The 17,323-nt window shown below is 40.8% G+C and overlaps 1 protein-coding gene across 1 annotated transcript in view; it reads left to right on the top strand.

Annotated features, from left to right (window-relative positions):
* The window catches only part of GABRG3 (gamma-aminobutyric acid type A receptor subunit gamma3), a 1,294,012-nt gene that overhangs the window by 1,254,084 nt on the left and 22,605 nt on the right, over positions 1-17,323 (top strand). Inside the window, exon 8 of the mRNA XM_073614635.1 lies at positions 11,947-12,143. Coding sequence (XP_073470736.1) covers positions 11,947-12,143 — 197 coding nt within the window. The remainder of the gene's footprint in view (positions 1-11,946; positions 12,144-17,323) is intronic.

Below are 17,323 nucleotides of genomic sequence, written 5' to 3'. Positions count from 1 at the left end.
GCAATCCATGCTGGCATGGAGGGAGGCTCCCGCTGTGTGACGGCGCTCCTCGTTTGACAGTTCTTAAATAACGGAGGGGGCGGGGCCACCCGGTGACCCCGCCCACTCTGACGCACGGTGACTTGACGGGACTTCCCTGTGACGTCACGGGGAATGCCACAGGGAAGTCCCGTCATGTTCCGTGCGTCAGAGGGGGGCGGGGTCACCGGGTGGCCCCGCCCCCCGTTATTTAAGAACTGTCAGACGAGGAGCGCCGTCACACAGCGGGAGCCTCCCTCCATGCCAGCATGGATTGCGGAGCGGCCCGGAGAAGAAAATGAAGAAGAGAAGAAGAGAAGAGCGGGAGCCTCCCCCCATGCCATGGGTGCGGAGCGGCCCGAGGAGAAGAAGATAGAAGACGCCGCGGAGGAGATGCTGGACGAGAACGCCGGAGGAAGAACCAGAAGAGCCAGAAGAACCAGAAGATGAAGGAAGATAGAAGAAAGAAGAAGCATTTAAATAAAGGAATTGTCAAAAACTGTCTCTTGTCATTTTTAACATTTTTGACACTTTTTTCGTGAAATGGTAGGGGTATAAGTACCCCCTTACCATTTCACACAGGGGGGGGGCCGGGATCTGGGGGTCACCTTGTTAAAGGGGGCTTCCAGATTCCGATAAGCCCTCCGCCCGCAGACCCCCACAACCACCGGCCAGGGTTGTGGGGATGAGGCCCTTGTCCTCATCAACATGGGGACAAGGTGTTTTGGGGGGCTACCCCAAAGCACCCTCCCAATGTTGAGGGCATGTGGCCTGGTACGGTTCAGGAGGGAGGGGGGCCGCACTCTCGTCCCCCCCTCTTTTCCTGCGGCCTGCCAGGTTGCGTGCTCGGATAAGGGTCTGGTATGGATTTTTGGGGGGACCCCACGCTGTTTTTTTTTTTTTTTTGGCGCGGGGTTCCCCTTAAAATCCATACCAGACCTGAAGGGTCTGGTATGGAATTTAGGGGGAACCCCACGTCATTTTTTTTTTTTAAATTTTGGCCGGGGTTCCCCTTAATATCCATATCAGACCTGAAGGGCCTGGTATGGAATTTAGGGGGACTCCCACGTCATTTTTTTTTTTTTAATTTTGGTTTGGGGTTCCCCTTTGGGGAATTCCCATGCCGTTTTTATCAATGAACTTCTATGTGTATTGTCGGCAATGCAATAGCCGCGGGTAGTTTTAAATGAGTTTTTTCCTTCGAAATGTCATTTTGCTGTCAGATTGTTCTAAACACAGGAAACATGCGCCCCTTTACAGGCATACTATAGACACCCCCCAGGTACGAAATTTAAAGGGATATTACACTTTTATTGATTGACTTTAAGCATTATTAAAATCACTGCTCCTGAAAAAACGGCCGTTTTTAAAACTTTTTTTTGCATTGATCCATGTCCCCTGGGGCAGGACCCAGGTCCCCAAACACTTTTTATGACAATAACTTGCATATTAGCCTTTAAAATTAGCACTTTTGATTTCTCCCATAGACTTTTAAAGGGTGTTCCGCGGCATTCGAATTTGCCGCGAACACCCCAAATTGTTCGCTGTTCGGCGAACTTGCGAACAGCCAATGTTCGAGTCGAACATGAGTTCGACTCGAACTCGAAGCTCATCCCTAATCACAATATAGAGAAACCATAGTGTCACTAATCATAGTGTCCCTATAGTATCAGAGGGGGCATTTAATATAGCTGATGGGTCTATGAAGCCATGGTATACAGTAAATTATATAGCATGGAGCAGGAAAGTTAAGATGTAATTAAAACCGGGACACTGAAAAGGGAGCTATAAGTTTAATTCACAACTCTCTGTTAACAAAGCCTGGAAGGAAAGATTTAAAGCTGAATGCCTCATTTAGGCCAGGAGGTGAGGTGACCTGTAAATTAAATATCCATCGCAACTCACATTGGAGAAGACGCTTATTGAAGTAGGGCCTCCCATAATCGACGGCTGGCAGTGTGGAGACAAATGGAGCAAGTAATGAGTCCATCATTAGTAGATGCCAGTACTTGTTCAAAATACGCCTAACTTGTTTGTGCTGTGTTGAATAAGTTGTAATAATTCTAGTTGTATCGTCATTTGAAGGTTGTTTGTGTGCATTCAATAAATCTCGGCGAGATAGATTAATTGTTTTTCTATAGGCTTTTTTGAGACAGGTACTTGAGTATCCCCTTTTCTGGAAGTCTATTTCTCAGAGTGTCAGCCTCATTTTTGAAGCTGGCTTCCGGCGAGCTCTCAAATATTGACTGCAAGGGATTGAAACTGTTACTTGCATCAATCCCTTACAGTCAATATTTGAGAGCTCGCCGGAACTGCTCAGATGATGCCAGCTTCAAAAATAAAGCTGACACTCTGAGAAATAGACTTCTAGAAAGCGGATACTCAAGTACCTGTCTCAGGAAAGCCTATAGAAAAACCATGATTCGACACAGCACAAACAAGTTAGGCATATTTTGAACAAGTACTGGCATCTACTAACGATGGACTCATTACTTGCTCCATTTGACTCCACCCTGCCAGCTGTCGCCTATAGGAGGGCCCCCTCTGTGGGTAATAAACTGGTAGCTAGCGAACACAAATCAATTAAGGGTGACATATGCAAAACCTTGGGAACCTTTGTGTGTGGTGGATGTGGCTACCGCCAATACATGGACAAGCGCAAACATATTGACCAATCCAATGGACGCAATTTTCATCCGAAACATTATGTAGATTGCTGGACTCCTGGCATAGTGTACCTACTCACTTGAATGTGGGTGCTACTATGTCGGGAAAAACATGAATGAATTTTGGAAACAAATATACTGTACTAACATCTATCCACCATACGCAAACAAGACCCCGATGTCCCCACTGGCCACCATATGGCATTAGTTCACCCAGAATCTATTCCTAAGGTATATACACTGGCACTTGACCGTATACATTTTAACTACAGAGGTGGCAACTTTAATAAGCGTCTTCTCCAATGTGAGTTGAGATGGATATTTAATTTACAGGCCACCTCACCACCTGGCCTACATGAGGCTTTCAACTTTAAATCTTTCCTTCCGGGCTTCATTTCAGGGGGTTGTGAATTAAATGTATAGCTCCCTTTTCCTTGTCAAAAGAAGTTTATTGAGTATACAATGTTATAAAGATACATAAAGTAAGTTTACAAGGATCTATAAAGTAAGCTCATTGTTTTACAGTAGGGTTTATATAGGTAAATATCATGAAATTTCAAATATTAAACATTGGGTTCACGTAAACCTAAATTAAAGATATATATCATTTCCTTAGTTACTTTTGTAGGTATTTAAATGATTTATACCTACTATACATATTGTTTACAAGTAGAGTGTATATAGGTCAAATAAATTCTGATAATGAGCTTTAATCGTAAGGTGGAGAAAAGAAAAGAGAAAGAAGAAAAAGGGTTGAAAGGTAGAGGTATGGTCCACAAGGTTGTCCCGCTCGTCAGTTTATTATTCTTTTTAGTTCTCTTTGAAGCCTTAGAATGGGTGTCTCTGTAAGTCATTTAATCTGTTACCATGGCAACAGGACAGAGTCATTGCAGTTTGACAGGAACTGTTGTTTTATCCAAGGATGCCAAAGTTTTTCAAATTTTGGAATTTGATTTTGATCGATGGCTACCATCTTAGCATGGGACATTGTATTATTCATTCTGTGAATTGTTTCTGATAGTACCAATGTAGGAGATTTCCATGCCTTGGCCACTGTTTGTTTTGCAGCCGTTATTAGTTGGATCATAAGTTTGAATTGAGAGAGTGTTAACCATTCCGGTTTTAGATTAAGTAAAGTTATATATGGATCTGGTTGTATTATTTTTTTAAATATTTTAGATGCAATCACGAAGACTTCCTTCCAGAAGGTTTGGATTACTGGGCACGTCCACCATATGTGTAAATATGTGCCTATTTCTGGGCATCCTCGAAAACAAAGAGCTGAGGTATTAGGTGAATATTTTGCCACTCTAGCGGGTACAAGGTACCAGCGAGTTAGGACTTTATAATTTGTCTCCAGTGCTAAGATGTTGGGTGAAGATGACTTAGATGTGAGCCATATGTTAGACCAGTCCGTGTCTTCTAAAGTTCGTCCCAGGTCCTCCTCCCACCACTGAACGTAAGAGGGTCTATTAAGATTTGCTACTCCATATAATTGATTATAAAGTGATGAAATTGTACCTTTAGCAAATGGATCTTTTGTACAGATTGATTCAAAAATGGATAATTGGGATAATGGTGTATCCCCCTTTAGGAATGGTGTATAGAAATTTTTGATTTGGAGATATCTAAATATCTCAGAGTTTGGTAGATCATATTTTTCTCTAAGCGATGGGAATGAAAGGAATGATTTAGATGCTATGAAGTCATTTAGTGTCTGAATGCCTGATGTTGTCCAAGCTTTAAAAGAATTTGGGTAGATCCATGCCGGATAAAAGGCCGGATTTCTGATAAAAGAAAGGAGAGGATTGTGTGGAGATTGTAACTGATATTTGGTTTTTAGTTTATCCCAGAGAGATAAGAAGTGTTTAGTTATGGGATTATGAATTTTAAAGCGGTCTTTAGGATCAAGCCATAATTAATTTGATATTAATAGAGGGTCATTTTCTGAAGCCTCTATAAATACCCATAATGGGATTTCCTGTTTTGCATGGTATTTGGACAGACTGGCCAAATGTGCTGCTCTGTAGTAGTTAGTAAAATTAGGGTATCCCAGGCCTCCTTTATTTTTGGGAAGATGTAGTGTGTGTATAGGTATACGTGGTTTAGAAGAGCCCCATATAAACGAAGTTGCTCTTTTTTGTACTATTCTCAAAAAATAGGAAGGAATTGGAATAGGGAGGACTCTGAATAGATAAAGCAATTTGGGTAGAATAGTCATTTTGATTGCATTAATCTTCCCTATCCAGGATAAAGGAAGTTGCGACCATTGTTTTATTAGATTTGTAATCTGTCTTAATACAGGAGGATAATTGGTTGAGAATAAGTCAGAATGAGATGCTGTTAAATGAATTCCAAGATATGGGATTGATTTTTCTGCCCATGTGAATGGGAGTGCAGCCCTAGCCGGGATCAATTCCATGTTTGTGAGTGAAATATTAAGCACTAGGCATTTCTTAGGATTAATCAAAAGGCCGGATAGGGCTGCAAACCCATCAAGAGCTGGTATTAAGTTAGGACCAGAGACCTGTGGTGATGATAGAAAAAGTAATATATCGTCTGCAAATATACATAATTTGTGTGTAATAGCTCCTACTTCAATGCCAGTTATAGTTTGGTTTGTTCTGATGTATTGGGCCATGGGTTCGAGTATAAGGGCAAATAATAAGAGAGATAATGGGCAACCCTGCCGGGTACCTCTTTCGATATTAAAGGCTTCAGATTTGTATCCAGCATATTTTATATAGGCTTTGGGTTTATTATATAATGCTTTGATCCATGTTAAAAAGTGGGGTCCAAAACCCCATTTTTGTAATGAATATTGCATATATTGCCAGGATACTGTGTCAAATGCCCTCTTAATATCGAGAGATAGAAAACATAAAGGGATTTTCCGTTTTTTAGCAATATGTGCCAATAACACTGCCTTGCGTATATTATCGCCTGCCTGTCTATTTGGCATGAAGCCTACTTGATCTCTATGTATTAATTTTCCTATAATGCTATTGAGGCGTTTTGCTATTATTTTTGCTAATAATTTAATATCGAGGTTTAACAGAGAGATAGGCCGATAATTCACACAGGAAGTATCATCAGAAAGGGGTTTTGGGATCATACAAACAATTGCCATTAGTGTTTCTTGCCGAAAAGAATGTCCATCTAGAAGTTTGTTAAAAGTTTCAGTGAGAATGGGAGGGAGTATTTCTGAGAATGTTTTATAGTATAAAGCCGAGTAGCCATCTGGGCCTGGTCTTTTGTTAAGTTTTAGGTCTTTTATGGCGTTAGCAACTTCATCTATTGTTATAGGCTTATCCAAACTGATTTTTTGATTCTGAGATAACTCAGGTAAGGTTATTTTTGAGAAGAAGGATTCAGCCTCTGTAGGATTAAATTCATTGTTTGTCTTGTATAAAGTTGCGAGATGTGAGTGAAATTTATGGACTATTTTAACTGGATTACAAGTGTAAACATTTTTTGATAATTTCAAACGTATTGGTTTGAAAGATTTGTTAGTTGAATTTAATGCCCGAGCCAAATATGTACCTGGTTTGTTTGTATTCATGTAGAAATTGTGTTTGGAGCGTTTGAGGGATTTATCAACTGACTCAGTGAGAAATAGATCGTATTCCAATCTAGATTTTTCCAGATGAGATTTTGTACTCTGAGATGGATTATCTTGAAATGATATGTAGGCTGCATTAAAATTGAGTTCTAGTTTTTTTGCTAGATTTTTGCGTTCCCGTTTAAATAGTGCCATTTGTCTTTGTATTGTACCACGCAAGACAGGCTTATGAGCTTCCCACAGTGTTATTGGGGAGATGTCTGTTGTATTATTAATTGATATGTATTCCTTTAAAGCTTGTTCAATGGCCATCTGATGTAGTGGGTGTTTGAGCATTATGTCCGGTAAGTACCACGTTGGGTCATGCGCTTTTGGTATGGCTGAGGCTATAGTAGTGTATACTGCATTATGGTCAGACCACGGAATCGGAATTATATCTGATGCAATAATTTCTGGTATCATTCCTATTGTTAGAAAAATATGATCTATTCTGGTGAAGGTTTGATGAGGGTGCGAGAAATAAGTGAATTTCTTTTTCATTGGGTTACTTTCTCTCCATGAATCTACCAGATTGTATTTGGAAAGAAGTTGAGAAAAAGGTAATCTAGAGGTTATTTTGGATGGTGTAAAAGGTGATTTATCTAGAAATGGGAGGAGGACCTGGTTCGAATCCCCACACATTATCACTGTTCCTATTTTGTGTGTATTAATCACTTGTAATATATGTGAGAGGAATGGTGTAGGTTGTTTGTTAGGAGCGTAGCAGGAAATCACCGTGATTGCTGTATCCATTATATAACCCAAGAGTATCAGGTATCTACCTTCTGAGTCTTTAATTTCTGATGATAAGGTGAATGGTGTGGATCGGTGAAATGCAATTAGAGTTCCCCTTTGCTTGGTACAGGCAGAAGCCGTGTAAATTTGTTGATAAAAAGGAGAAATATATATTTTGGAGTAGAATCTTTGGTGAAGTGTGTTTCTTGGAGGCATACTATGTGAGCCTTCTTGTTATGGAAAGTACGGAAGGCTTTGGTCCTTTTTTGAGGGACATTTATTCCCTGAACATTCAGGGAAAGTATATTCAGTGGTGCCATGGCAATAGATCAAATAGTTTTGACTTACTTTTTGTTATGCAGAGCTGACTGCGCAGATCAACCTGTGTGGACTGAAGAGATGAATAGATAGAAAAGAAACCAGTGAATTCTGGAGTAAAGAGTAAACAAAAAACATATGAGATTAGATGATACATTGTATAAATTATTTTTTGCAAGTAATCACAATTTACCCGTGAAAGAGAATAAATATCTCTCTCAGGGGAATAAGTGCCTTCGTCACACTCCCACATAATATGGTTGGGAGAATGAGGAGGGCTAATGGGGGTACACGGATCTTCCGCTTACAGGAGAGAAGTGCTATGTCAAAAGACATCAAAATGATGTTTCATTAATTGGAGTGCAGAATATAGTTTTTGTTGAAATGATTTATTCCAGGGTGGTTGTATATGGTTAGTCTTGCCCTAGGGTAAATAATTCAGTTATAAAGGTACTGTTAATAACTTTGGTATTGATGAAGATAGTTTGAATTATTTTGGGATTTTAACCCTTTTAGAGTAAACAATTACATATTTTATTCATACGTAACTGTTTAGATATGTTAACTCATAAAATTGAGGTTGTATTGCTTCAGATTAGAATAAACAAAAACATAATTCTAGGAACTAGTTAGGTAATAATATATTTGTTTTAAGAAAAGAAAGAAAAAGCTTCCATTACTTCTGGGTTATTGAACATATTTGTCCTAAAAAGTAATAAATCTATTGTTATTACCTGATAATATATAACTGAACAAGAATTTCCTTATTTCACTTATATATTCTAAGGCTATATGAATCAGAAGTAATAAGAAATATAACTGGAATGTAACATGATCCCACACAGTGTGTGACTATCAGAATGCAGTTACATTCAGTTAAAAATTTGTTTTTTTATAGAGAACCATCTCTTAGTATAATAAATGAAGAGATATCAGGAATTAGGATGTCAGCCCATTGAATCTTCTTGGTCCATGGATGATGTGGCATAACGGCCTCTTTTGTGAGAATGATGATTCCCATTTTGTTCTGAAATTTTCTGGGTGCTGCCTGAAGGTGAAGATGATGCCATTCTTCTGCATGTGGGAGTGTTGCTGCTTGTGGGTTCTGTCAGATTTAATTTTAAAATGGTTTGTTGTAGTTCATCTGCTGATCTGCTTCTGTAAATTGTACCTTGGTAGTTAAATCTGACTGAAAAGGGGAAGCCCCATTGATACATAATGTTGTGGCGTTGCAGTTCCATTAGTTGGGGTTTCATGTATCGTCTTTTAGTAATAGTAAGTTGGGTTAGGTCAGCAAAAATTTGATAATTGTGTCCTTGAAAATTAAGTTCCTTTTTTTCTCTTGCAGCAATTAGTATTTGTTCTTTCGTTCTGTAATAATGAAATTTTGTGATTATATCACGTGGGGGTCCATCTTTCTTTTTGGCTGTGAGGGCTCTGTGTACTCTGTCCAGTTCTAAACGTTCAATAGGGATATCTGGCTTTAGTTCTTGTAATAGAGCAGTAATAGTAGATTGCAGGTTTGTCACAGTTTCAGGTATTCCCCTTATGCGTAAGTTTGAACGTCTGGCTCTATTTTCGTAATCTTCGAGCTTAGTTTGAAGTATTAAATTCTCTTCTTTTAATTGTTCCAATTCTGTTATATTTTCTTGGGTTGTAATTTCAATTTCATCCATTTTTATTTCTAAGGCTGCAGTGCGGTTTCCCAGCTCTCTTATTTCTTTGGTTAGGCTTTTTGTTATTTGGTCTGAGGTTTGTTTTAAAGCCTTATGAAGCATCTTTTCAAATTGTAATAATATTACTGGGGATACTGAGGAGGCTTGTGGAGAAGTTTGTGAGAGGATTTGTTCTGTATCTGACTCAAATGGAGAGTCTTGCTGTGACATTTTCTGTCTGTGAGAGTGCCCTGATGCTGTATCTTGTGAGGTGACTGGAGCTGCTTCAGCTGCAGTGAGTGCCTGTGAGCTCTTTGTGAGGTGATTTTTATTTCTGCCACGGTTTCCTCCCAGTACCATATTTCCTGCCCAAACTTTCACAGTTTGTTCCCTGGGGCAAAAAGGTTCAAATGGATACCTTTTGAGCCTGCAGGCTCCGCTTTGTCCTTCTCTTCTCTCCTCAGCGGTGTGGAGCTCTAACAATGCATGTCTGCTCCGCTAGGCTCCACCTCCTGCCCTCCCCGTATAGCTCCCTTTTCAACATCCTGGCTTTAATTACATCTTAACTTTCCTGCTCCATGCTATATCATTTATACCATAGCTTCATAGATCCATCAGCTATATTAAATGCCCCCCTCTGATACGATTAGTGACACTATGGTTTGTCTATACGGTGATGTATCTCTCACAATACAATTCTGTGATCGCATTATTGTCCTCATATTCGCATGTATACAATATGGATGATTCATTTTTGCTAATTGTGCCCATTTCACAATTCAACCGTTATGTCTCCTTATCCCTCCTTTTCCAATCTTATTCTTATTTTCCTCATTTCCATTAATTCATTTATTTATTATTTTTTGCCTTTTGTTTTGTTTTTTGTGATTATGATGTTTTTTCATTGTAAACACGTTGGCTGTCATTTTCTGTTTGGTTCCCTGGATGGCACATGGTGTGGTCTCTGGGCTGCCTTGTTTTTTCACACCACCCGGTGGGTAGGCTCCACCTGCACATAGCTGGTGGATGACAGGGAATTTCCTGTCTCCATACAGGCCATATGTGTGGGGGGAGCTCCTACCTGTCCCTGCGGTGTGTCTATGATATGGATGGAGACTTCCTTTTTTGTCGGTGATGCGCCGGCGTGTGACGTCATCACGCCCCGAGGGGGGCAGGGCTACGCCACATGCCTCCACATCAGGGAGACACTCTGAGCCCGGCCTCAGCTGTTTCTCATACAGCAAATGACGCCGGACAACCAGCACCACCCCATGTAAGGATTGGCTCCCTCATCAGGTGCTTCCCTATATAATAGCGCTTGCACACAGCTGGCATGTCTCGGTCTGAGCATGGCCACTCTGATGTCTGTGCTTCCACCATTATACTGAAAGGTAATTGTGACAGACCTAGCCAGCACAGAGGCTTTTGGAGGGGACTGAATGCAAGCCTCTTACCCACCGATTATGGGCCCTGGCATTTGGGGGAATGGTGCTCACTGTGAGCTGTATGCCTGGGGACCCTGGGGTTGGTGTTACTTTGGATTCAGGTCCATGTCCCCCCAAGACACACAGACTCTGGGAACCCTTTATATGCCATATTAGAATAGTGACTGATTCATACCGTTGGGACTCCTACTGTTAGATGCTAATGTCATCAATTCCAGCTACCTGTCTGTTGTCTGCTATAATGTGTTTATTGTAAATAAGTCTAGTGTGGGCCTAAGAGTCTTTTCACCCATTGTTGTTTGTGTAAATTAACTCTGCTGCTGTGTGAAGCTCAGTGACCACAAAAAGGTCATATCTCTTAGTCACCTAGGCTGCATAAAGGATTAGATAATTAGCTCATGTTAATTAGGTTAGGTTTTAGTCATCCTGCTGTATATATTTGTGTGAGATCTCAAATAAAAGATTATTCCTGATGTACTCCAAGACTGGTGTTGTCTGGTTCTTGGGGGTTTCTATAGCCAGATCCATTGGACTTGTGTTCCAGGACTTAGGACGCGGTATACTGACGGAAGCGGAGTGTGGGACGTTATGTCACAGTAATGTACTATTCAAATACAGGTAATTTTGGGCAATATATGCCTCTGCTTTGCTGCCACATGCACACTGGTTATGTCTGTGTACTAATCCTAAAACCCTGGTTGATTTCTTTTCACCCTTTATGGTCCTTTAGACAGTATAACCTCTCTTCTGGTGTAGCCATCAGAGTGTCTCCTGTGGATGTGAATCAGTGGCTGGCCCGGGGTTGCATGCCTGTCCACCCATGTTGTCCATACGGTCTCTCTCAGCCAACGTGCAATTTTCACAATTGTTTTTACCATTCCCCTATGTCCTTCAATGAACCCTGTATGTAAGTACCTTTAAGCCTGAAAAAAAACATTTAGTTCACTATGCAAAACTACTTACCTTTTATGCACTACAATAGAAATACTATGTAACTGTATCTACATTGCAGATAAAGATAAAGTCACCCAAATGTAAACCTCCCCTGATGGATGAAGAAAAAAATATATAATTTCCGAAACATGTTGGAATGTATGCTACAAGTCTTCACGGACTGACCTCAGCTTGACTCTGGCATTGCCTGGATTATTAGCTTTGTGTTTGATATATATCTATGTATTAACTGGTTCGTTGGTATACCTTGTATATTTTAATGTCATTTTTCATGTTTATAAAATGTACTACTTATTGTGTACTCAATAAAAGTGGCACTCTGTTGCCCTTACTTACTCCACTACTCTTATTTCTTCCTTAAAAGTCCAAGGGGGTGGCCCCTGCTGCACTTGTTGCATGTTTTCTCTCAACATTGAGAGTATAATATGTTCCCCCTCTGCTCTTGAGTTTTGAATTATTACCATAACATTTTTAATTGTAGAATCAAGAGGTCACAGGTTTGATAGATCTGGTTTAAAATAACAAAAACTGAAGGCATATGTTTTCTCACCCAGGTATCACTACAGTACTGACAATGACAACTCTGAGCACCATAGCAAGAAAGTCTTTACCACGAGTTTCATATGTCACCGCCATGGACCTATTTGTGACTGTCTGTTTCTTATTCGTATTTGCGGCATTGATGGAGTATGCAGCTCTTAATTACTATTCAAGTTGCAAAAAACCGAGATGTAAAAAAAAGAAAAAACCGGTAAGACATTATTGCTTTTCTAATTTATCATGTTTTGTTCGGATTTTATGTTGACTTTTAATGTATTAATATGCTAGTAATTGCCTGTCACATTTATGTTAAAAGAGAAAATTTACCATTTAAAGTACATAGTCCACTGAGTGCTGCAGATTAGTGCAGTACTAAAGCCAGATAATACAGAACGGATAAGAAAGGGTAGAGCTGTGTATCACAAATGATTGTGAAAACAAACATTACTTATGTAATGTAGGTCCTATGTAAATCGTATTAGTTATATTTATGCATATAGTACACCAACTTGAAACAAAAATACTGGCTTGAAATTAGTTTCCATGCCATAATACTTACACCTATGTAAGATGCACCCAATGAAAATGAACAATGACATTTTGTACAATCTTTTTGTACAGTCTCCTTAAGATTTACCAAAGCTATATAATAGGAGGAGACACCATCTATCCAATTACTCTGTATCCAATCAGGCACGGCCTTGCACTACATAGTTGATGGTAGATCTAAAGGAGATGTACAATAAGATTGTATAGGGTATGGTCACTTTTATACACATAAAATTAACTAGTCATGCTTTCATTGCCATTAAATGTTAATGACACCCCAAACACAGAAGCAATCTACAACAAAATGAGTAGGGAGTGTTAAAAAGTAAATGGTTTACGGTGTCACTGGAGGTCCTCAGAGCAACAAGGGGCTGATGGCATCCGGGTGTAGGGAAAACCCTCTCAGAAGGGGAGGCGCCAATGTCCCTGCTACTCTTCAGCTGAATGGGAGACCGGCTCACCGATGTGAGGAGGACAGCTGGACATGCTGAAGGAGGAGGCGGAGGCAACGGTCAGCAGGAAGGTGGAGAGCTGGACTCCATTCTTCACATGTCAGAAACGCCAGACCAGCTGCAGTGCTGACAGGAGGTGGGAAGGTGTCGCGATCCTGCGGATGGATTACCTCTGCTCTCTCCTGATGTAACCAAACACGTTAGTTGCTTCTCACTGCTGGGTGGAAGTGTCCTGAGGGGATGCAACATCCGGACGGATGAAAAACAGAGCTGGGTTGGCTAGCATGGATGACGGTCAGCGTTGCTGAAGGCTGTGGTGAATGGAACTGCTCAAGGACCAGAGTGACCCGCAAGCCTCTCGGGTGCTGTGACGATGCGTTTCGCGCACATGTGCTTTTTCAAAGTCATGAGGATGGGCAACCAGGAAGTTTTAAATAGTGTGTAAGGGCGGGGAATAAACAAAGCAGTCGGGCAGGGCAATTTAGTAACAGATGTTAACCCCTCGTTGCTCAGAATATAAACATTGAAAATATCCATAATTAAACAAAATCAAATAATCATTAGTGTCATATATGCACATGATGCGTGTAACGAATAACACAATAATAAATTAAAAATTAGTAATAGTGACAATTAGAATTTAAGAAAAAATCAAAAATTGATCAGTCCCAATTGTCAACACATATGTTTAAAAATTGTTCCTTTCATAGCGTGTTTCCCTCTTTCCCCACCCCCTTTCTTCCCCATCCCCCCACCCTTCCCCCTCCTCCTTTCATTTCACACACACCCCCCCCTTTCCCCCCCTCTTTCCCTTACCCCTCCCCCATTTTCTCTCCTCTTCTTTTTTTTCTCTTTTTCTCCCCCCCTTTTATTTCTTTTCTTTTTTCCCGCCTCCTCCCTCTCTTCCTCCGCCCCTCCCCCCTCTCCTTCCCTTTTTTTGATCTTAGTGGCCGCAGTATCTATTTATTGTTGTTAATATATATATTTGGGAATTTATTATTGTTTATTATTTTTAATGCTCAGTATCCAGTGCAATGTGTGGACACAATATAGAATGTAATATACATTGCACAATTTTCATTCTTTCATGTTGTTGTTTCACTTTTTATATTTGTTTTATTTTTTTTATAGGAATTTATTATAATCCATTTTCATCAGTATTTTCATAATTTTTTTATATATATATGCATGGGTGTATATATGTACACATGTGTATGTGTGCATGTGTATATGTATATATATGTATATATGTATATATATATATATATATATATATATATATATATATATATATATATATATATATATATTTTTTTTTTTTTTTTCTTTTAAATTGCCATAAATATATTTTACATTTGATCGTTGGTGCACTCCATATGTGCAAATTGTGGATGTATATGTGCATATTTTTTATATACATATATATTTTTAAACATACGTGTTGACAGTTGGGACTGAACAATTTTTTATTTTTTATTAAATTCTAATTGTCACTATTACTCATTTTTTTTTACTTATTATTGTGTTATTCATTACACGCATCATGTGCATATAAAACACTAATGATTATTTGATTTTGTATAATTATGGATATTTTCAATGTTTATCTTCTGAGCAATGAGGGGTTAACATCTGTTATTAAATTGTCCTGCCCCACTGCTCTGTTTATTCCCCACCCTTACACACTATTTAAAACTTCCTGGTTGCCCATCCCCGTGACTCTGAAAAAGCACATGCGTGCGAAACGCATTGTCACGGCAACCAAGAAGCTTGCGAGTCACTCTGGTCCTCAAGCAGTTCCAGTCCCCACAGCCTTCGGCAAAGCTGGTCATCATTCACGCCAGCCAACCCAGCTCTGTTTTTCATCCGTCCAGATGTTGCATCCCCTTAGGACACTTCCACCCAGCAGTGAGCAGCAACTAACGTGTTTGGGTACATGAAGGAGAGAGCAGCGGGAATCCATCCGCAGGATCGCGGGGCCTTCCCACCTCCTGTCAGCACTCCAGCTCATCTGGTGTTTCTGACATGTGAAGAATGAAGTCCAGCTCTTCACCTTCCTGCCGACCTTTGCCTCTGCCTCCTCCTCCAGCATGTCCAGCTGTCCTCCACACGCAAGTGAGCAGGTGTCCCATTCTGCTGAAGCATAGCAGGGACATTGGCACCTCCCCTGCTGCAAGGGTTGTCCCTACACCCAGATGTCATCAGCCCGTCGTTGCTCTGAGGACCTCCAGTGACACCGTAAGCCATTTACTTTGTTAACACTCCCCACTCCTTTTGCTTTGATAACAGGATTGGACTTCATGTATATCATTGAGTAAACTGTTCATATTTATGTTCCACTGTCTCACTGTTGTGAGACTGCCTTTTCTATTAACCCATTGAGCGCTGGATCATTTTGTTGTATATTGCTTTATCCATATCTTCCAGCTATGGCTGTTGTCCAGCTGCACTGGGTTCAGACCCCACGCTATTGACTGTGATCCCTTCTCACTCACACATGGCCACGTTTTAGTGCTGGTTACTTTTGCTATTTACCAAACGCAGATGCAAACGCACATTTTGCCATGTGGAAAAACGATTGTCAAATGCAACAAAATGCACATTAAAAAAGTGCTGAGCGAAACAAGGCAAAGCATCCCATGAGCTACTTTGTTGCATGTAGGGCAGCCCATTGAAATAATTGGGCTGCACTATGCATGTCACGGGAAAAACAAGCCAAAAAGAAATGTACAGTCCCACTACATTAGGTGTGAATGGGGCCTGAAAGAGAAATTGGTGTGTTTACACAAGAATAATGAGGCTCTATTCACATCTGCCTGTTTCTGAACAAATAATGTACATATCACATACCTGGTGCCAGAGGCCAATGGAGAGAGAGGGCTTTCAGCATACGGCTAAATTCCAGACCCCCCTGAAGGTGGAGACAGGAGAGGTCAGGCCCAGAGTAGCACGGGTCACCTTCTGGACTGTATGCATGAGGTTCCGGAGTACAGCTGGTGTGCTGGTGTAGATTTGGATAATGCTGAGACTGGAGCGTGGTCAGAAGGAGGCCTAGGTCAGAAGCCAGGTGGGTATCAGAGCAGACGTGATCAGGTGGATAGCTGATGTCAGAAGCCAGGTGGGTATCAGAGAAGACGTGATCAGGTGAATTGCTGAGGTCAGAAGCCAGGTGGGTATCAGAGCAGGCGTGGTTGGGGGATAGCCAAGGTCAAACACAGGAAGCAAACAGAAGACACGGGAACAGGCATATCACAGAGATAACACACTGGAGGAGCCGAAGATCAACCAGCAACTGAAGCCTCTAACAGACTTCCTATATAGGCCTATGTGACCTGCTGGAAGAGATGTTGGGCCCTAAAGTCCTTCTCCTGCCATAAGTGCTAGTAGAGATACTGGGTCTTAAAGTCCTTTTCCTGACATAAGTGCTGGTAGAGAAGCTGGGTCGTAGAGTCCTTCTCCTGCTGTTGGTTCCCTGACAGTGCGCTTTGCCACGTGTTTCGGAAATGAGCTGCAAATGTACACGGTTACCATTAAATGATTATGGCACCCCCAAGCATGGGTATCAGGCACATGTTTGCCATAAATTTTGTTGCAAACATGCTGCAAAAGCGAGGTAAAGAAACGTACCACGCTTCACTTAAAAAAGAGTTCTGGAGCTTTTTTGGAGCATTTGTCTTGTGCAAGGCAGTTCATTCAAGTGAATTAGCTGCCCTGTGTGCAATGAGCAGAAAAGCTCCAATGCCCCCTCAAAAAAACAAGTACAAAGATGGTAATGAGACCTGACGGCTGAGTGTCTGCGTTCACTCCCACCTATGTACATGTACAGTATAAAGGCGGCCATATACTATACAAACTGATTGCTTCTCTTTACAATTTATTTTAGATTTCCCAAAACTATGGAATAGGAGGACTTACCTATCTATCCATTCACTTTGTATCCAATCAGGCAGGCCCTTGCCGCCCCAGAGAGTTTAGCATGCGGCCCTGGCCCATCTGGGGGCTAGGGGTGCCGTGCAAACATGGCAGCAGTGGCAGGCTACATTGACAAGCCAGGCAAATGCATGTGTGGAGGGATGATCGGGATGCCCTTGCAAACATAGTTGATGGGTGCAGGGTGTGTGTAATGTAAAGTCACCTGGTAAACTCCTTCCTGTGTCTTACTGGTTTTGATGTCCCAAATCTAAATATCAGGAAGTGAGTAAGCTTTATAAGAAATACAGCAGAGGCTAAGGTAAGGCTCTGTTCTAAAAATCAAAGTAAGTTTTTTCCTGCAACAGAGGTACATTAATGTTATATTGGTACATAGGTGAGCTGGAATTTAGAAAAAAAGGTGAACTTAGCCTTTAACCACCTCCTGCCTGATGTCTAGACAAATGATGTGGGGCAGAGT

This window comes from Aquarana catesbeiana, linkage group LG02, assembly GCF_042186555.1.
Source record: "Aquarana catesbeiana isolate 2022-GZ linkage group LG02, ASM4218655v1, whole genome shotgun sequence".
In the NCBI taxonomy this organism is placed as follows: domain Eukaryota; kingdom Metazoa; phylum Chordata; class Amphibia; order Anura; family Ranidae; genus Aquarana; species Aquarana catesbeiana.
Note: the sequence above shows the minus strand (reverse complement) of the source record. Positions and strands in the feature narration are given on the sequence as shown.